At 42.9% G+C, this 22570-nt stretch overlaps 1 protein-coding gene across 2 annotated transcripts in view; it reads left to right on the forward strand.

Moving 5' to 3' along the window:
- Window positions 1-22570, forward strand: part of LOC118384863 (astrotactin-2) — a 529880-nt gene that overhangs the window by 167445 nt on the left and 339865 nt on the right. For both annotated transcript variants that reach the window (XM_052521172.1, XM_052521173.1), the window contains 3 exons: window positions 1437-1544; window positions 13142-13288; window positions 13751-13918. In XM_052521172.1, the coding sequence (XP_052377132.1) occupies window positions 1437-1544; window positions 13142-13288; window positions 13751-13918 (423 nt within the window). The remainder of the gene's footprint in view (window positions 1-1436; window positions 1545-13141; window positions 13289-13750; window positions 13919-22570) is intronic.

The raw sequence follows: 22570 nt of genomic DNA on the forward strand, positions 1-22570 counted from the left end.
CTGCAGTTCATCCTGCATTTTTTTCGTGTGCTGCAATAGCTTTATTCAGTGGTTAAAGGTGAGCATGCCTTTCAAGTGCTCCGCTCCATAACACACCTTGAAGTGTGCACCTACCGAGCCCATGCAATCAGGCAAGCAGTTTGTCTATTCCAAAGCGTTCAATTGTCCTGCCAGCCTGAACATTTCACAAAGTGAGACATCTAAGAAAACCTTGCCATCAAATTCCTAAATGATGGAAAGACTAATTTTGTTTTCCCGAAACATAATTAATTCCAAGGACCCGCTTGTGAAAGCTCGATGCGCTCCTGTCTCCTTGGTGCGCTTTTCCGCTAGGCGGCAAATTGGCACATTTAATCCGGTGTTTCAAGTAGATTTACTAATTCACAACACAACATGAACACGGCTTGCCCCAAAGACAGGTAAACTAGGCATTTTGTGGTAATTGTGCTTTTAGTTTCTCACAGCCTTTCTTCTTTACAGTGAGATTGTGTTTGTAGTCCTTGAGAGATTAGATTTAAGCCAAATGCTTTTAGGATGAGTTGAGAAACTTTGAATAGGCCTTAGAGTAAACACTTAGTGGAGTTTTAATGCAGTTTACTTTCAGTGGCCCGCAGGTAGCTTAGCGGTGGAGTGAGTTGGGCCAGTTAACGAAGAGCCGCTGGTTCAAATCCCTGAGCCTACTAGTTGAAACATCTGTTGATGTGCCCTTGAGCAAGACACTTCACCCTACTTGGTCCTGTATAAGAGCATCTGCTAAATAACTTAAATGTTGTGAGTGGGAAATTCAGGGTCATTGAAATTTGAAATGTATTGTAGTCTACCATTGTAGTCTACCATTTGTTTTGGATAAGTGGATCTTGATGGGGTCAGGGAGTATTGTATAGGCTTAGTTGGTGGCTGAGGGAAGAAGGAAGAGGGAACATTGAAAGAAAATTGGTTTAATGTGGTGTGTTATTGATTGAAACTAGCTGTCAAACAAAAATACATTGTGTGAGTCCATTCCAGACAGACACTGTAATGGCAGTTTCAGTCGTGGCACAGCCAATGGTTTTGAACAGGTGTCTGGGTATTCACATTTCAGTCTGTTCACCTCTGTCCTTAGTTCACCTCATTCTCCCCGGGATGGATAACTAACCCACATATCAAAACATGATATTACTTCTGAACCATTCTCCATTACCACGTCACTGCTCTTTTCAATGGTGAAAATAACTGGATTCACTGTCTTTCATAAATTCTCAAGTTGTCATTGAAATAATGTCAAGAGGCTCATATTCTTTCCCAGTGATGGAAAGAATGTGTTTCCCAATGATGTCCCACTTTTAGATTATATTGAAGCCTCTTGTCAGTGTTGGCACACAATACATTTTTGACACAATATAGTCCTCCACACTGTTCATCCTCCTCTTTTTCTCCCTCTTCCCCTCCTCTTCCAGTGGCTGGTAGTGTGTTTGGTCGCCAAGGAGACTCTGGGTCAGAGGGTGATGATGAGACCCAGCTGAAGTTCTACACAGAGCAGCACAGGGGACGCCGACGCAGCAGAGGTGAGACTGGAGAAGGCCTGGGTGTGTCTGTATGTGTGTGCGTGCGTTAACGTGTGTGTTTGTGAACACGCATGTGTGTGTCATTGTTCATAGATGTGTGTGGAAAGAGATGACTACGGCTATAATTCAATCAAAGTGGATTTCAAGAGTAATTTCCCATTTTCTGCTATGTGCTTTCTTAAAACACCCACAAGAGTGTAAATGCACTTTTTTTCAACTGAAAGACAATGCCCATAGCTTACCCACGATGTTGCACAACGATTTAAGTCAAGTCACTGTATGATATATTTGAGGTTGAAGTGGGAACTCAGAAATGGTAACTTCATATAATTTCCGTGCCAATGCAGTGTTTTCCCTGTGATATGACATGCTAATAGTTTTCAGTGTGGTTTTTTTTCAGGGCTGGGTTTTATTTGAACGTTACCACCTACCAACATGACATTGTTTATTAATCAGAAACGCCTGCAAAGTTCTTTCCATTCTCGAGTGGCGACTGAGCTGAGCAATATAATAGATAATCATTAGATCATTTGTCAAGTTTCACTTATTTTTTTAGCTAGTTTGTATTTAAATAAAAAACTTTATAAATGGTGAAATTGCTTGTGATGTGATTACATTTTGGAACCCCGCCCCCGTCGGCCCAAGATGAATGGTTTTGACCACGCTCCACTGCCTTTATCGCTGCCTTGACTGGTGCAGCTAGAAATCACAAGTGTCTATGCTATAATGAAAAGGCACCCGTGAAGGAAAATTCCACTAACTTGTTCATTTCTTTTGTGCTGTTGTTACATTTTGTATTGGGGTTTCATATCGTGTCTGATGCACTCAGGGTGTTGTTACATATCATATCAAGTTTTCCCTAAATGCTTATGACAAATCCAGCTCCAGCTCCAGAACCAGCCATAGTCCAGCCAGCTGGCTAATCTTTTGAATACGGTGGAGCAACAACAGATAACATTAGCTATCTGGATAAGGTTAGCATGCTAGCTAGCTACACTGACAGCTTTCAGTGCCCTATTTCTTGTTATTTCTTGTTATTTGTTGTGATGTGGAAATCACCACAATGTTCCCACCCCAAATTCGTGAATATTTATTAGCAGCCTGGATCATTCTTCGGAGGTGGAAGCTAAATTAACATTTCCACTATAGGACAGGAATTACTTTGAAATAGGGGCAGCATTGGCTTCTGATGGGCGCCTTTTGTCACAAGTCAGGTTCTCCCTTGAGTGTACTATCTGAAGTTGCCACTGGTTACTTCTAGTTTCCAGGTGAACCTGATTGGCCTAATTGGGAACACCAGGTTCCTCTGTGGACTGGGCCAGTTGCTCAGGTCTCATGTTTTGTTCAGTGTTCTCGTGTGCCCTTGCTTTGTTGTTTTGCTATGAAGACCTTGAGTAAATATTCTGGATTTACCCTTACCTCCTCTACCTGCTGTGTTTCTCTGTGCCTGGGTCCGAGTTCGTACTAGCATGAATGTCACAGTAGACCTGAGCAAAATGGACCCAGCAGAGATTTCTCCGTTGTCCGCGGGACACTCAGAGTTCCACCACTTGATTGGTTGCCATGAGGCGCGCAGTGATTGGTTGCCATGAGGTGTGCCTGAAGACATTGTCAGAGGATTTAGGACAGGACAGACAGGAGCAGCTGCTGCTGCACCTGTGGCGGTTTCTAACCCTCCCCTTCCTACCAGCTCATCGTCTTCCTCCCCCCGGGAGCCTCATCTCCCGGCACTGGAGTGCTATGAGGGGCATGCTGGGAGGTGTCGTGGGTTCCTGCTTCAATGTTCACTGGTCTTCGAACTGCAGGCATCAATGTTTCCCTGCAGTAGCGGGTTTTTTCTTTGTTGGGAAGAAGGATGTGGGATTACGTCCCTGTATCGATTACCAGTGTTTAAATAACATTACCATCAAGAACCGTTACCCCCTTCCTCTTATGTCATCAGCTTTTGAGAGACTCCGGGGAGCTACGGTTTCCTCTAAATTGGATTTGCGGAATGCTTACAATCTGGTGCGCATCAGACAGGGGGATGAATGGAAGAGAGCGATCAACACTCCTAATGGATATTATGAGTACCTGGTCATGCCGTTTGTACTTACTAATGCTCCAGACGTTTTCCAGGCCTTGGTTAATGATGTACTGCGTGACTTCCTTTTCCAATTAGTGTTTGTATACCTAGATGACATCCTCATCTTCTCCAAGTCCATGGTTGAACATGTCCTCCAGGTTCTTCAAACACTCCTCGCTCATCACTTGTTCCTGAAGTTTCACGTTCCTCAGATCTCCTTCCTCGGATACATCGTGTCACAGGGCTATGTACTGATGGACTCCCAAAAGGTAGGAGCCTTGGCTACTGGCCGTGACCCAGCACGCTCAAGCAAGTTCAGCTTTTTTGGGGTTTTGCTCATTTCTACCGGAGATTTGTGAGAAACTTTAGTGCTGTGGCGGCGCCATTGACAATGCTCACCAAGGGCTCAGCTGGGCATGTATGCTGAGAAGGCATTCCAGGACCTGAAATGTCGGTTTTCTCCTGCACCCATTCTCGTTCATGCAGATCCTTCTCTTCCCTTCGTGGTAAAGGTGGATGCGGAGAGAAACTATGGTGTCGGCAATCGGGAGCTTCTTGCGGTCAAACTGGCTTTGGAGGAGTGGCGGCACTGGTTGGAGGGCTCGGAACATCCCTTTACGGTTTGGACTGACCACAAGAACCTGGCCTACATCCAGGAGGCTAAATGCCTCAAACGCCGACAGGCTCGTAGGGCTCTCTTCTTCACTCGGTTCAGATTCATGTTATCTTACCGTCCGGGGTCTAAGAACGTGAAGCCGAATGCCCTTGCTCGCCAGTTCCACAGCTCCAGTGAGGATCGGCCGCTTGTATCCATCATCCCCAGGTCGCTCATCCTCGCGCCTGTTTCCTGGGGTATAGAGACTGTAGTGAGGGATGCGCAAGGTAGGGAGGCAGTTCCAGATGGCTGTCCACCTAACATACTTTTTGTTCCTCTTGGGGCACGGTCCACTCACTCGTCGCGTCCCACCTCTCATTCGGGAGGTCAGCGAACATTAGAGTTTGAGGAGGAGGTTTTGGTGTCCCTCGGCGGAGGTGGACACTCGAACCTTTGTGGCTGCTTGTCCGACATGCGCCCGGAACAAGACTCCTTGTCAGCAGCCTCTGGGGATTCTTCATCCACAGACAACAACTTCTCAACTTCTCTGGATTTCATAGAGAGATGGGGCCATCCTGGTCATTGCAGGCCGCTTTTCCAAGATGCCATATTTCATTCCCCTGCCTAAGCTTCCATCTGCACATGAGACTGCTCAGCTAGTCATTCAGCATGTTTTCCGCCTTCATGGACTTCCTCTGGACATAGTCATTGACCGAGGCCCCCAGTTTGCCTCCAGATTTTGGAGGGCATTCTGTAGTCTTCTGGGGTCATCAACCAGTCTGTCCTCGGGTTATCACCCGCAGGCCAACGGTTAAACTGAGCAGGTGAACCAGGATCTGGAAACTGCCTTACGGTGCTGTGTGTACACCAACCCCGCCACTTGGAGTCAGCACCTTCCTTGGGTAGGGTATGCCCACAACACTCTCGAGTGTTCGTCCACTGTCCTGTCACCATTCCAGGTGTTGTACGGTTATCAGTCCACCCTGTTTCCAGATCAGGAGATTGAAGTGACGGTTCCTTCCGCTCAACGCCTCATCTCTCGTTGCCGCTGGACCTGGAAGAGGGCTCGGTCAGCACACTTGAGGTCCTCAGCTCGGGTTCAATGACAGGCCAACCATCATCGCCACCCGGGTCCCCTCCTGCATCCAGGCCAGATGGTCTGGTTGTCTACTAGGGATCTGTCTCTACATGTGGAATCTAGGAAGTTGGCTCCCCGGTACATTGGGCCATTCAAGGTTCAAGGTGGCCTGTCGTCTTCATCTTCCCCGGTCCATGAGGGTTCATCCCACCTTCCACATCTCCAGACTCAAGCCTGTGGTGTTCAGTCCTCTGGTTCCGGCCACTTGGCCTCCAACACGCATGATAGCGGGACAACCAGCCTACATGGTGTGATGCATCCTCTCCAGTCGTCAGTCCCGGTGAGGGACTCAGTATCCCGTGGACTGGGAGGGTTACGGGCCTGAGGAATGTTCCGGGGTTCCAGCCCGGGACATTTTGGACCCCGGATTCATTTTTATTTATTTATTTTATTTAACCTTTATTTAACCAGGTCGGCTAGTTGAGAACAAGTTCTCATTTGCAACTGCGACCTGGCCAAGATAAAGCATAGCAATTTGACACATACAACAACACAGAGTTACACATGGAATAAACAAAACATAGTCAATAGAACAAAACAAAACAAAAAGTGTATATACAGTAAGTGCAACTGAAGGTTAAGGAAATAAATAGGCCATGGTGGCGAAGAAATTACAATACAGCAATTAAACACTGGAATGGTAGATCGGAAGAAGATTAATGTGCAGGTAGAGATACTGGGGTGCAAAGGAGCAAAATAAATAAAGAAATAAATACCAGTATGGGGATGAGGTAGGTAGATCGATGGGCTGTTTACAGACGGGCTATGTACAGGTGCAGTGATCTGTAAGCTGATCTGACAGCTGGTGCTTAAAGCTAGTGAGGGAGATGTGAGTCTCCAGCTTCAGAGATTTTTGCAATTCGTTCCAGTCATGGGCAGCAGAGAACTGGAAGGAAAGACGCCCAAATGAGGAATTGGCTTTGGGGGTGACCAGTGAGATATACCTGCTGGAGTTCGTGCTACGAGTGGGTGCTGCTATGGTGACCAGTGAGCTGAGATAAGGCGGGGCTTTACCTAGCAGAGACTTGTAGATAACCTGTTGCCAGTGGGTTTGGTGATGAGTATGAAGCGTGGGCCAACCAACGAGAGTGTACAGGTCGCAATGGTGGGTAGTGTATGGGACTGCATCCAGTTTGTTGAGTAGAGTGTTGGAAAGATGACATCACCGAATACGAGAATCAGTAGGATGGTCAGTTTTACGAGGGTATGTTTGGCAGCATGAGTAAAGGATGTTTTGTTGCGATATAGATTTAATTTTGGATTGGAGATGCTTAATGTGAGTCTGGAAGGAGAGTTTGCAGTCTAACCAGACACCCAGGTATTTGTGGGCCAGAGCCGTCCAGAGTAGTGATGCTGGACGGACGAGCAGGTGCGGGCAGTGATCGATTGAATAGCATGCATTTAGTTTTACTTGCGTTTAAGAGCAATTGGAGGCCACAGAAGGAGAGTTGTATGGCATTGAGCAGAAAAGAGAGTCGGCCTGAGAATTTAACCCTGTGGCACACCCATAGAGGCTGTCAGAGGTCCAAACAACAAGCCCTCTGATTTGACACACTGAACTCTATCAGAGAAGTAGTTGGTAAACCAGGCGAGGCAATCATTTGAGAAACCAAGGCTGCCGAGTCTGCCAATAAGAATGTTGTGATTGACAGAGACGAAAGCCTTGGCCAGGTCGATGAATATGACTGCACAAGTAATGTCTCTTATTGATGGCGGTTATGATGTCGTTTAGAATCTTGAGCATGGCTGAGGTGCACCCATGACCAGCTCTGAAACCAGATTGCATAGGGGAGAAGGTATGGTGCGATTCAAAATGGTCAGTTATCTGTTTGTTAACTTGGCTTTCGAAGACATTAGAAAGACAGGGTAGGATAGATATAGGTCTGTAGCAGGTTGGGTCTAGAGTCTCACCCCCTTTGAAGAGGGGGATGACCTCGGCAGCTTTCGAATCTTTGGGAATCTCAGACGATACGAAAGTGAGGTTGAACAGACAAGTAATAAGGGCTGCAACAATTTCGGCAGATCATTTTAGAAAGAGGGGGTCCAGATTGTCTAGCCCGGCTGATTTGTAGGGGTCCAGATTTTGCAGCTCTTTCAGAACATCAGCTATCTGGATTTGGTTAAAGGAGTAATGGTGGGGGCTTTGGTGGGGTGCTGTGGAGGGTGCCGGGCAGTTGAGCGGGGTAGTGGTAGCCAGGTGGAAAGCATGGCCAGCCGTAGAGCAATGCTTATTGAAATTCTCAATTATAGTGGATTTATTGATGGTGACAGTGTTTCCTAGCCTCAGAGCAGTGGGCAGCTGGGAGGAGGTACTCTTATTCTCCATGGACTTTACAGTGTCCCAGAACTTTTTTGAGTTAGTACTACAGGATGCAAATTTCTGTTTGAAAAAGCTTGCCTTGGCTTTTCTAACTGCCTGTGTATTTTTGTTCTTAACTTCCCTGAAAAGTTGCATATCACGGGGGCTATTCGATGCTAATGCAGAACGCCACAGGATGTTTTTGTGCTGGTCAAGGGCAAACAGGTCTGGAGTGAACCAACCATATCTATTCCTAGTTCCATTTTTTTTAGAGGGGCATGCTTGTTTAAGATGGTGAGGAAGGCATTTTAAAGAATAGCCAGGCATCATCTACTGACGGGATGAGGTCAATGTCATTCCAGGATACCCCAGCCAGGTCGATTAGAAAGGCCTGCTCGCAGAAGTGTTTCAGGGAGCGTTTGACAGTGATGACGGGTGGTCGTTTGGTCGCAGACCCATTACGGATGCAGGCAATGAGGCAGTGATCGCTGAGATCTTGATTGAAAACAGCAGAGGTGTATTTGGAGGGCGAGTTAGTTAGGTTGACATCTATGAGGGTGCCCATGTTTACTGATTTGCGGTTGTACCTGGTAGGTACATTCGGGACTTCTGTCAACGTTCAGCTACCCCACTGAAGCAGCCGAAGCCATTGAACAAGCAAAATCCTACCACCAGAGAATCTTTCACCATTGGGTGAACTCCAAATCTACTTTAAAAAAACAGAACAATTTAGTAACAGCAAAAATAACAGTGCAACTGCAAATATGGCTGACAGATCAATTGATTGTTTCTGACAGCGAAGGAGATGTTAAAATGCAATGCGACTGTTGGGGAGCGTGGCAGGGACTAAGTCGACTGAAGTAGAAATATATATATTTGGATTTGTTTGTGTAGCTGGAAGCAGTGAAGACGTTGTTATCCCCAGAGTGGTGTTAAGATGGATCTCTAGCACCATCATGACACTCAGCAGATGCATGAGCTGAAGAAAATGTCTGAATGATAGGCAAGCTGAATAAGATGCCTTAATGGATGCCATGATTTAGTCTGCATAACCAAACTGCCATTTGATAGTATTGTGTGTGTGCCTTTGTGCCTGTGTGTGTGTTTGTGTTTTCGAATGTCCTTGTGAATGTGCACGCCTTTCTTTTTTGTATGTTTGTGAGTGTGTGCCTTTTGCATTATAAGGAATGGCCCATTTTTGTAGGGGTTGGTCCATTTTTCATTAGGTCAAATCAAACCTCAAATGTGGTCCTTCTGTAGCTCAGTTGGTAGAGCATGGCGCTTGTAACGCCAGGGTAGTGGGTTCAATTCCTGGGACCACCCATACGTAGAATGTATGCACACATGACTATAAGTCGCTTTGGATAAAAGCATCTGCTAAATGGCATATATATATATATCACTACAAGTTTGCATTTCTCACTGTGCAGGGAAATTCTCAGCAGCAAAAGAGTGATCAAATTAAGATTGTTAATTATTATCCTTATAATTTAGCAATGCTCATTGAAATTGTTAAAAGGTTTTAAAAACAATTATAATAAATACAACAGTTGGACAATGGATGCAGATACTCCAAACTTTTTGAATGTATAATTGATATTGATTTAATTATAGCACACAAAACATTTTACTGGCACAGACAAATAATTCATGGAGTTTCAGGGGTTTTGGTGGTATTTCAGGCATTCAATTTATTGTAAAATGTCATCTTTTTCATGCAATCATATATACATGTGTTTATTGTACCAGGTATTTGGTTTATATTTGTATGCAACATTTGATTAATACACCGTGCTATATTTGCATATATGAATGAACACATTTTCATAAAAGGGTGGAATAGGGCTGCAACCACCAAACACCTTCTGTCTACCTGCACACCTCATTAAATACTATTCTCTTGCGTAATTCAGCAAGTGTGTCAATAGCAGATTACACCTATCTATACATACATTGTTACATTGTTTGTGAGATCATTCATAATATCACTATAATCTGAGTGTTCATTTTTGGAGGTTGCTCTCATTTCAGAGCATCCAATTAGCACTATATTTCAACTGTAGTAAATGATTCCTTTTGAATTGAATACCCATCAAAATAAAGTCTTTCTCCTCTTTCTTGTGTTGTAAGTGACAAGATGATATGTTAAATTACACGACAAAGCTTTAGATTCAATGGTAAGACAATGTATTCCATTGAGCCCATTTCAGCCATTACTGGAGTGTGTTTGACAGGTCATTAAAGACATTTCCGTGGTTGTTACGTTAATGGGGGAAAAGCGTCAGGCACAACCAAGAGTATGAAAGAGTCGCAGGCGTAACATGAAAGCAATCAATACAGCCACATTTAAGTGACAAGTGGATTCTGCACCACTCGAACACAGGAAATAGATGGCTGAAAAGGACCTCAGGTGGGTGGAGCATGTGCGTTGCTAGTATTATGCCTGTAAGCTTATCTTAGCTGTTGGCTGCACTACAGACTTCTCTATAAAAGGACACTTGTTCAAATGCATTAGCTGGAGGCACACAAGTGTGAAGGGCAGACAGAGGGAGGGATTCGAGTCAGAGTGAGTGAGAGAGAGAGAGAGAGAGAGAGAGAGAGAGAGAGAGAGAGAGAGAGAGAGAGAGAGAGAGAGAGAGAGAGAGAGAGAGAGAGAGAGAGAGTTGATTGAGTGTGGTAGAAATTCAGATTGTTTGTGTGTGTGTGCGTACCTACTGTGCATGTGTGCATTTAGCATTATGTAGTTATGTTTGCAGTTGGCTAGTGTGTATGTGTGTTTGCTTCCCTTTATGCCGTTTTGTGTGTGAATGAGTGTGTGTATGAGTGTGTGAGTGTCCATATATATGTTCCCAACTTATCATCCCTTGTGTGGATGTGTGGGCGTGTGGCCGTGTGTGTGCATCTGTTAGTGTACTTTGTGGGCTTTTACAGTAATTGAGGGCCTCCTCACAGACCTAATCATTCCTGAGTGTTCGCACAGATGAGATTAGTTGCCAGGGAGCTGTTGTCATAGACACCTACTGCTCCAGTCCGGCTGAGATGGCAGGGTCATTAGATACATCCAGATCTCTCAATTTCAGTCCCTCTCTCTCTCTCTCTCTCTCTCTCTCTCTCTCTCTCTCTCTCTCTCTCTCTCTCTCTCTCTCTCTCTCTCTCTCTCTCTCTCTCTCTCTCTCTCTCTCTCTCTCTCTCTCTCTCTCTCTCTCTCTCTCTCTCTCTCTCTCTCTCTCTCTCTCTCTCTCTCTCTCTCTCTCTCTCTCTCTCTCTCTCTCTCTCTCTCTCTCTCTCTCTCTCTTCTCTCTTGTCCTGTTTCTCTGGCTCTCTTCGCACACACACACACACACGAGTCCAGTGAATTTAGGCAGTGGGGATCATTACTGTCCATCCACCCAAGTGATTGAAGTGGTTTTTTATCAGGCTCAGTCTAAGAGCCTCACAGCATCAGATCCATAGATCCCCCTTGTCTATCTTCTCCACTCCCCCACTGTACTGGGATTCTCATTAGTGGGTGTTCTGAATCATGTTTCACCTTACTTTCCCATCTTTTTCTATGAAATTAGGGTGAAAATCTCCAGCACTTCCATAGCAACCATTCCCCCCATTTGCTGGAAATAGCAGCTACTGTAATGTAACACAAGCACTGTATGAGCCATATGTGTAAGGATGTTTTCAGAAATGTGATTTCAGGAGTTGAAATTAGGTATATTTCAAGGTAACAAGCTATTCTTAAACTGGAAGGAAAATTAAAGTGGTGTCATTACACGTCATTGAGAAGCAAAGAGCATGCAGTTAATTGACTCTCAATAACAGCTCTGCCCTCACCTTGGTGACTGGTAAGATAGCACTTAGTATGACACCTACCTGCTAGGATAAATGTCACTCTATGGGAGATAGGAGCTCATTTCAGCTCCCTTTCTCCCCAATGTGGAGAGAAGTTTACAGAAACCCAAAGTGCATTCAAAACAAGCCATCTCTAACACTGTCAGAGGTGATGGTGTCATTTATCAGCGACACTAGATGTCGTACTGGTGGAAAGAGGCTGGGCCTTCTTAACTCATCTTTTATCATGGCATGAATGAATTGCCTCTGCTGGACTCCAGCCATTGTACTGTTCATAAATCAGTTTAGAAAGAACCCAGGATGGTTCAGAGCTCATGGCCAAAACTCCAATCAAAACACAACAACTCAACCTAACGTTGTACATCTACAGGAACCGGAAGCTAACGGGATTACCTGCTGTGTTTTTAGCTTGTTTGTTTTTCACAAAGCTAGAATGAATCAAATCAAACTTGATTTGTCACATCACCGAACACAACAGGTGTATACTTTACCGTGAAATGCTTACTTACATGCCCTTAAACAACAGTGTAGTTCATGAAGAGTTAAGAAAATGTTTACCAAGTAGAATAAAATAAAAAGTTATAATAAAATGTAATACAATAAGAATAACAATAACGAGGCTATATACATGGGGCACCGGTACCGAGTCAGTGTGCAGGGCTTCAGGTTAATTGAGGTAATTTGTACATGTCGGTGGGGGTGAAGTGACTATGCATAGATAATAAACAGCGAGTAGCAGCAGTATACAAAAGGGATGGGGGAGGGGTCAATGTAAATTATCCGGTGGCGGTTTTATTCATTGTTAATGAATTGTTCTGCTGTCTTATGGCTTGGGGGTAGAAGCTGTTGAGGAGCCTTTTGGTCCTAGACTTGGCGCCCCGGTACCACTTGTCGTGCGGGTGACCGGAGTCTCTGACAATTTTATGTTCTTTTCTCTGACACCGCCTATTATATAGGTAAAATCAAATCAAATCAAATCCAATTTTATTTGTCACATACACGGTTAGCAGATGTTAATGCAAGTGTAGCGAAATGCTTGTGCTTCTAGTTCCGACAATGCAGTAATAACCAACAAGTAATCCAGCTAACAATTCCAAAACTACTACCTTATAGACACCAGTGTAAGGGGATAAAGAATATGTACATAAAGATATATGAATGAGTGATGGTACAGAGCGGCATGGGCAAGATACAGTAGATGGTATTGAGTGCAGTATATACAGTGCCGTGCGAAAGTATTCGGCCCCCTTGAACTTTGCGACCTTTTGCCACATTTCAGGCTTCAAACATAAAGATATAAAACTGTATTTTTTTGTGAAGAATCAACAACAAGTGGGACACAATCATGAAGTGGAACGACATTTATTGGATATTTCAAACTTTTTTGACAAATCAAAAACTGAAAAATTGGGCGTGCATTTTTGGTGTTAAGAAGATTGTGTGTGAAAGTAAACTGTTTGATAGTTTTAGTCCAACTACAGTGGTTTTGACATGTTGGTGATCCTTTTAAACCACGGTGCAGATTAAAGAGGCATTTTCAGAAAAGAGAAGCCTTCATTTTCCAGTTTTCTGTGTGCATTTGAGTACATTTCTTGTTGGTGTCTTAACAGCTGAAGTCATATTTTGCATGTTTTTCTGAGTTTTTTCCCCCTGCCCTCAGGTTGTCCACACAGTCCGATGAACAAAGCCACTCTGACGTTGATCACCATCACTACGTGTGTCCTGGCTGTGGTTTACGGCACACAGCTCTCCTGCTCTCTCACTGTCAAGGTCACTCTCCACGTGCCTGAACACTTTGTCGCCGACGGTCAGTATCATCAACTCTCTCTCTCGCTCTCTCATAAACATGCCCACTGTGTCAAAACTACATCAGGGAATACATGCTGACAGAATAAGCAAATATACTAGATAGTCTACAGTGGAAGTAGCATCAATACCTTCATTAAGGATGCTAATTGTGCTGTAGATACATTTCAATGAAAATGTTATCTTCAAAAGACGAGACTTATAATATTGATATTTTTTAAGGCTCATTGTTTTCAAATTGTAACTAATGCATAATTTAATATCCAGTTCTATGGTATATCCAGCTACTGTAGTAAGAAGAGAACAGCCAGGTTGTTAGCAGTAGAAAAATCTTCACTCTAATAAACCTGGATATGTTACACTGAGCAGTGAATGATGGATGATCCTGTAGTACTTCACACTACATGATCTGCTGAGATAAATGCGATGAGTAAACGTGTGTTCTGTTCTCTTTTGGTTCCAGGAAGCAGTTTTGTGGTGAGCATGGGCAGCTTCCTGGATGTGTCTAACTGGCTGAACCCTGCCAAACTGACCCTTTATTACCAGACGAACTCCTCCACCCAGTGGGTCAGAGACTACTGTGGCCAGAGGACCACTGAGCCCTGCGAACAGCTGTGTGACCAAGAGACAGGTTAGTGACACACACACAGAGAGAGAGCCACGTATATGTCCCTGCTGAAATCCCCAGACAGTTCCCTTAGAACAGAACATTGTCTCAAGATTCGGTGGTATATAACAGGGCTGGACTGAGGGTTACCCGCTGATGGGATCTCTTCGGCAAATACATTTATTTGCTCTTGACCTTCAGTGCTAATCTCAGGCTCTGGGTCTCATTCAACCCCTGCCAGCCCCTGTTAAGAATCAAACAGATAAGGGGTGGCCAATGTCACAGAGTACTGTGTGGAGAATATTACCCTCCTCTTCACATCATCTCAATGTGCTTTTAGCACAGCTTCGGGCTTGACATTTAGACTTGCTGTCTGGTAGCTTTGATACTCCCTATCGCAGACCCCTTTCTTTTCACACCAATACTGAAGTCTATAGACTTTTAAACAACTTTCCTTCAACCTTAAATGTCTCAAAGGAGCCACCCGAGACCCTAAAAGGTGTTGTCAGACGTGAGTTATTATGAAGGATGATGAATTAGCGCTGCGGCTAAGCTAAGTAAACAGTAAAGGTTAATAAAAGTGAAGGTGAGGCAAGGAAATGGGGTGTCACACTCCACTGGTTTATGCTGCGTTTGCGGAAACCCTGATACTCTGCTGAAATCTATAGAATAGGGCTATTGAATGCTGCATCAGGGATATCAGAGGAATATCTGGGGGGTCTAGGAGGGCAAGTGGTCTCTTTGCGAGATGGCAGGGGCTCAAGAATGTTTGCAATAATGGTTTGAGACTAGACGAGAATGGTGATGTCATTTTTATGGCGGTTTGACTTGAAGTTCCTGCTTGATTATAATTAGGGCCTAGAGTTTTTCCTGGCATCTTGACAGGATCGTGAAAAAACAGGGCCCTAGTAATAACTATAACTTGACTATAAACTCGCCTTGCACGGTGGCATGAACTCTATTTCTGGTGCCGTAGGAACAAGTCAGCATCGAGAGCCGTTCAACATTACTATCCATTGTGTGTTTAAACTACTTGACACCTCCACCGTCGAAACGATCACTTGCCGTTTTTCAATGGATAAATGTCTGTGAAGAAAAACACACATATTTAGCATAACCACTCCATCACTCACTCACACAGCCAACCGCACATGGGGCAGATGCCTGGCCAACTGTAGTAGGATTCTAATTTGAACAATTGCTCTCCCTTATTAAATCATTCAACATGGGCCACTGTGGTCCAACCTAATGGCTCATGCTCCTGTATTTATGGGCTTTAATCGCCATCAGCCAACAAAAAGATAGAAGACCCCGTAATGAATATTAGAGTCAATAGGTTGGAAGCCCTATCAAAGCCCTATCCCTCACTAGTTAGAGTCATGGTGCAGAATCACAGATCTGCCAGATGTGTTTTGTTGATTCGTTCCTCTATTTTTCTTCATCAATTACCCCCACTTAGTGACTAGTGTGTGTTGATGGGCCAGTGTCATGTAAATGTGAAGTGTTACTTTAGTTTTTAAATCTAGTTCTCACAGAGTGTGCAGAGAGAGGCTTTGCATTGTCCAAGCCCCTGTAGTATAGAAACTCAGCCAGGTAGACAAATCTTCTCACCGGGGTGGAAAACCATCACTTCAGAACCATCACTTTGTGTTATAATCATCAATCTGGATGCTGTGTCTCGGAAAGGAAGTTGTCTGATATCAGATTAAGGAGGACATATTCCACCACAGGCCTGTGGAGTCCTGGGTGGGGGGCCTAACCAACATGTAGGTGGGTTATAATAGGATGTTTGTAACAGTCTGTCAGCACCTGGTCCATGGGGGGCCGGTCTGTAGGATATTGTTGTTTGGAGCTTCAGTAAACCAGATGATGTCTGGTTGAAGTTGTAAAGACCTTCACTCAAAACGGGCTTAAAGTGATCTTTCTCTTTATATTAAAGAAAGACATCTGAGGAAATGAAGTTGAGCATCTTGCTCCGTTCCACAGTGTATTTGAAACCACGTGAAACCCACAACACAAAAGCAGTTTAGTACTACGTTTTCATTAAGCTATTCCTCAAATGCACCTTTTTATGATGACCCAGTCCCCAATTATTATATGTATATATGTTTTATTTTAAATAAGACCGTAAAAGTCCAGATGGTGGAACATGTTCTGTCCCCTGGGTGGGATACTTCCCCCTGTCATAATGTAGTAGAGCCAGTCTAAGCTTATTAAAATGAATTACATGCCATATTGTATGTGCAATTTATATCACCCCAGACAAGGGCATGTTGAGGGCTGATGCATAATGGAATATAGTAGGAGGCCACTCAACATGCCAGACATGAACTGATGAACTTAACACTGGCAGCACCCTCTATCTGTGTCAGTTGGTAAGAAGGCCAACTGTTTTATTCAAATCTGGACCGGAAAATCACTATACTATGTCCTGCACATACAGTGCCATCAGAAAGTATTCATACTCCTTGACTTATTCCACATTTTGTTGTGTTACAGCCTGCATTCAAAAATGGATGAAATATTTTAAAATATCTTAACACACAATACCCCATAATGACAAAGTGAAAACATGTGTTTAGAAATGTTAGCAGACTTATTGAAAATGAAATACAGAAATATGTCTAATTGACATAACTAACCACACAAGTCTCTAAGAGCTTTGCAGACATGGGTTGTACAATATTTCTTTATCATTAAAAACAATTCTTCAAGCTCTGTCAATTTGGTTGTTGATCATTGCTAGACAACAATTTTCAAGTCTCAAGTCTTACCATAGATTTTCAAGTCAATTTAAGCTAAACTAAGCCACTCAGGAACATTCAATGTCCTCTTGGTAAGCAACTCCAGTGTATATTTGGCCTTGTGTTTTAGATTATTGTCTTGTTGAAAGGTGAATTCATCTCCCAGTGTCTGGTGGAAAGCAGACTGAACCAGGTTTTTCTCTAGGATTTTGCCTGTGCTTAGGTCCATTGCAGTTATATCAGTCCTTCACGATTACAAGCACTCACATAACATGCTGCAGCCACCACTGTGATTGGAAATATGGAGAGTGGTACTCAGTAATTTGTTGTATTGGATTTTCCCCAAACATAACAAAAAGTTAATTGGGTTGCCACATTTTTTTGCAGTATTACTTTAAGTGCCATGTTACAAACACAATGTATATTTTGGAATATTTGCTATTTTGTACGGGCTTCTTTCTTTTCAATCAATTAGGTTAGTAATTGTGGAGTAACTACAATGTTGTTGATCCATCCTCAGTTTTCTTCTATCACAGCCATTAAACTCTGTAACTGTTTAAAGACCATGCATCTTATGTGACTTGTTAAACAAATGTTTACTCCTGAACTTATTTAGCCTTGCCATAACTAATGGGTTGAATGCTTATTGACTCAAGACATTTCAGCTTTTCATTTTCTATTAATTGGTAAAAATGTCTGAAAACATCATTTCACTTTGAGATTATGGGATATTGTGTGTAGGCCAGTGAAAACAAAAACTTTTTGCCATTTTAAATGCAGGCTGTAACACAACAAAATTAGAAAAAAGTGAAGGGGTGTGAATACTTTCTGAATGCACTGTACAGTACCTAAATTACTATTCTGCTAAATTGGGAAACATACTGGAGACATATTTTAAAGGTTAGTATTTTAGACAATTACTTTTTCAGACAATCTGAACTATAATCTGAACTATATGTGATGTTCTTGGCATGCTGTTTTCTTGTGCTGTTATTGATAATATGGTTATGAAATGTTAGCTTTCCATTTCCCGTATGATGTGCTATTACCCAGACATTCAGCCTACCGAAATAGCATGCAATTTACAAGCCAATGTTTTTACTGTGGTTAGGTACACTGCACAGAGCATTTTCTCTTGCTCGCTCTCACTCTCTTTCTCTCGCTCTCTCCCTCAAAAGGAAAAGGACTGTTCGAGTCAGTAATTGGCAACAAATGCACTGTCTCTTTGGAGCCTTCTCATCTCTTCCTAGAGGGAATTTAAAGTCGTTCCTCAAAAGAGCACATTCTCATGTTTTCGTCTGCGTCATCCAGCGCACAAGTAGACTCAGCAGAGAGGAAATGGAGACACACTTTCTTTATGCTGTTTTGCTCTCAAAGTGTGTCTTTGTTCCGCTCGTCTGGGCCTAGAACCTGGATGACGTTCTGTGTGTGTGTGTCTGTGAGAGTGTGTCCACAAAAGCGTAATTGTGGCACAGAGAAGGAAGGGGAGAAAATGGAGATGGGAGAAAGAGAAGGAGATGTGTTGACAATTGAAATGATAGCTTTCAGCCAGCTAGCCCCTTTTTTGATACACAAGCAGCCGAGCATGTGTGAGAGAGAACTCTGGGGATATATACAGTACCAGTAAATCATGTAGTAACCAAAAAAGTGTTAAACAAATTTAAATATATTTTATATTTGAGATTCTTCAAAGTAGCCAGCCTTTGCCTTGATGACAGCTTTGCACACTCTTGGCATTCTCTCAACCATCTTTATGAGGTAGTCACCTGGAATGCATTTCAATTAACAGGGGTGCCATGATAAAAGTACAGTTGAGGAATTGCTTTCCTTCTTAATGCGTTTGAGCCAATCAGTTGTGTTGTGACAAGGTAGACATGGAATACAGGTGTGCCATAAAATACCAAATCCATATTATAGCAAGAACAGCTCAACAAAGCAAAGACAAACGGCAGTCCATCATTACTTTAAGACATGAAGGTCAGTCAGTGCGGAATATTTCAAGAACCATCAAGTGCTATGATGAAATTGGCTCTCATGAGGACCGCCACAGGAAAGGAAGGCCAAGAGTTACCTCTGCTGCAGAGGATAACTTCATTAGAGTAAACTGCACCTCAGATTGCAGCCCAAATAAATGCTTCACAGAGTTCAAGTAACAGACAAATCTCAACATCAACTGTTCAAAGGAGACTGCGAGAATCGTCTATGCAATTATCTCGTGCCTCCTAAATCACAGTCTTATCTAAACAAAACATACTTTCATAATTTGTCATATGCAATGTAGAGGATGGAGACGTTGTACATGTAGTGTATATACTTTCCAAGTTACATTATTTATTTTATAACACTTTTAATGACATCACAAAATAAAAACCAATATGACATTCGTTTTCTATAGCTCACCACTGACCATTCCCCACGTTCTTATGTTAACAATATTGTTCCAGTATTCGCTTTAGAACGTGTTAGAGTTTCAGCGGGAAACCTCTGTGTAGACAAAGCACATTTCTTTGTGAAATTTGGAGTGGGATGTTCTCCCTCCTTCAATTTACAACAGGGTGTGAACTGTCAACCCCCCAGCAGCTCCCTCCTCCCCTCTGTGGGTGAGAGAGGGTCTGGTTACTGTCATCCATTGTGTCACAAATCCCGGCGAAGATGGTCGCCGTCTTTGTGCGGGCTTGTTTTTCTGTTTATGGTGTGTGATTATTTTGTGGTATTCATTTTTCCGATCAGTTTCGTCCTGTTTATTTGGACTGGGTCTTTACGCGCCCTTTTGTGTGTGGCGTGACCGTCTCTCTGGTTTTTTGTCAAATAAAGATCCACATCTTTTGAACTACCCTGCTCTCTGCGCCAGATTCCTCCACCCACTACTTATAGAAGTTGCCAAGCTGATCTGACCCATTTGGATCCTCACAGGACAGTCATGACACCATGCAATTAAAACAATGTGGACTGCAAACATGTTACAAATATTGAGAAAATATGGGGCAGGCTAATTAACTAACTACAGTGTCTTCAGAAAGTATTCAAACGCCAAGTCGTTATCCGCATTCGTGTTACAGCCTGAATTTCAAATGTATACCATTTTTCAAAAACATTGTCACTACGCACAATACCCCGTAATGTCAAAGTGAAATTATGTTTTACAAATTAGTCAAAAATGAAAAGCTGAAATGTCTGTCAATAAGTATTCAACCCCTTTGTTATGGCAGGCCTAAATAGGTTCAGGAGTAAACATTTACTTAGCAAGTAACATAAGAAGTTGCATGGGCTCACTTTGTGTGCAATAATTTTTTCAGGACTGCCTCATCTCTGTACCCCAGACATACTGTACAATAATCTGTAAACTCCCTGAGTTATGGAGTGAATTTCAAACACAGATTCAACCACAAAGACCAGGGAGTTTTTCCAATGCCTCGCAAAGAAGGGCACTTATTGGTAGATGGGTAAAAATACAAAAAGCAGACATTGAAAATCCTTTTGAGCATGGTGAAGTTCTTAATAACCCTTTGGATGGTGTATCAATACACCCAGACACTAGAAAGATACAGGGGTCTTTCCTAAATCAGTTGCCGGCGAGTGGAAACTGCTCAGGGACTTGCCATGAGGTCATTGGTGACAATGAAACACTTATTGAGACAGGAGAAAACTGATGATGGATCCAATAATGTTGTAGTTACTCCACAATACTAACCTAATTGACAGAGTGAAAAGAAGGGAGCCTGTACACAATAAAAATATTCAAAAACATGCATCCTGTTTGCAACAAGTCGATAAAGTAATAGTGCAAAAAAAATTGCCCTGAGTACAAAGTGTTATGTTTGAGGCAAATCCAATACAACACATTACTGAGTACAACTCTCCTTATTTTCAAGCACAATGGTGGCTTCACCATGTTATGGGTATGCTTGCAATCGTTAAGGACTGGGGAGTTTTTCAGGATAGAAATAAATGATTGGGAGCTAAGCACAAGCAAAATCCTAGAGGAAAACCTGGTTCAGTGTGCTTTCCACCGGACAATCGGAGATTAATTCACCTTTCACCAGGACAATAACCTAAAACACGAGGCCAAATCTACAATGGAGTTTCTTACCAAGAAGACAGTGAATGTTCCTGAGTGGCCGAGTTACAGATTTGACTTAAATCTGCTTGAAAATCTGTCAAGACCTGAAAATTGTTGTCTGGCAATGATCAACAACCAATTTGACAGAGCTTGAATAATTTTGAAAAGAATAATGGGCAAATGTTGAATAATCCAGGTGTGCAAAGCTCTTAGAGGCTTACCCAGAAAGACTCACAGCTGTAGTTGCTGCCAAAGGTGCTTCTACGAAGTTTTGACTCTGGTGTGAATACTTGTGTAAAAGAAATGTTTCTGTATTTCATTTTCTATAAATTTGCAAAAATGTCGAAACATGTTATAAACTTCATCATTATGGGGTATTGTGTGTAGATGTGTGAGCAAAACATATATTTAATCCATTTGGAATTCAGGCTGCAACATAAAAAAAAATTGAAATAATCAAGGGGTATGAATACATTCTGAAGGCACCGTGGGTTATAAACGGACTAACATTCAAATGGAGTTGATGACAACGCAATACGTAAAAGACCTTAAATGTACAACTTGAAGCAACCACATATTTAGCCATGGAGTACCTTCTGATTGGTCAGTGAGGGGACACGCCTCGACACTCCCACAACGTATTTATCCAGCCCTTTCGCAAAACACCTCCAGCTACGGTGCCCATAATTCCATTTGTGAAAATAGGAAAAATTATTTCTGACAACCCCGAACCTATAACGCTAAGGTTTACCATTGCTTCAGGTTTGTCAAAATAGAGCCCCCTTTGTACAAGGTCTCACTTCAATGTTCCCTTGCTAAACACCTGCCTTCATCCACCTACAGTACCACTCCTTCCATAATGTAAAAATGCACACTACACTAAACCAAAAAAAAAGTCCCCCCAACCCTATCCTCAACATCATTTGTGCTCACTCATTTTCTTGCCAACTTGTCTTTACTGGCTCACGGTAAGGTCTGGGAAACAATCCGTGCAATGTGCAGTGTTGTAAACTAACCACTGCTGGAGAAAGAGGAGCGCCAGATAAGGAAGCTGTCATGGAAAAAAAAGAAAGCGAGCAAGCGGATCTAAATTAATTTCCTGCCCCTGTGAACTTGCCTCTGCACCGAATGAAAGTCAAATGCCTGAGAGGGAGATAAAGCTCAGAGACTTTGAAGGAAGCAAACAAACGCCACGTGATAAACACATCTATTATGAAAACACTACGCAGCGGCATTATCTGAGGCGGTGGTTCCAAACGGATGCCTCAAAGCAAAAGTCAATATTTGTGGTGATGAGGCTTCAATGGAAACCTGATAAGAGAGGGCCAGTGTTTGGACTTCTCAAATCCAGTTAGAAATGACTGTTTTAATGATGCATTACATTGTAGTTTCCCTCCTTTTAACATGGTGATGTGCAAGTCTAATTTTGTCAGTCAGAATTTAGTGGAATAACTTGTCACGTCAATCAACAAACAACTAAAGTCCTTTCAAAATGCTTCATTTACCCAACAAGGGGTGCAAGTGGCAATTAGAAGGATACTCCTATGCACCTAGAAGAACACACATTTCACTTTACATCCCCTCTCAGTGTTATCACCAGCAAGGCCAGCTGCAGTCGTTTTACTCAGGTACCTCGAACACTGTCTCTGTCTCACTCCACCACCCCCTAATGCCATCCAGCTTACCATCACGGTCATTAACACGACATTGTGTCACCCTGGCTTGTTAAACAATCTCCTGGCCTCCTCCTCTTCCTTAATTCTCCTCCTCCTCCGTCCGTGCCTTTAACTATCATCCTCCTCTCATGTGAGGTATCACAGTGGAAGTCAATGGATGAAGGACCTCCACTGGCCCCGTGTATACTGATCCCTC

This window comes from Oncorhynchus keta, chromosome 6 (genome assembly GCF_023373465.1).
Source record: "Oncorhynchus keta strain PuntledgeMale-10-30-2019 chromosome 6, Oket_V2, whole genome shotgun sequence".
Taxonomy (NCBI): domain Eukaryota; kingdom Metazoa; phylum Chordata; class Actinopteri; order Salmoniformes; family Salmonidae; genus Oncorhynchus; species Oncorhynchus keta.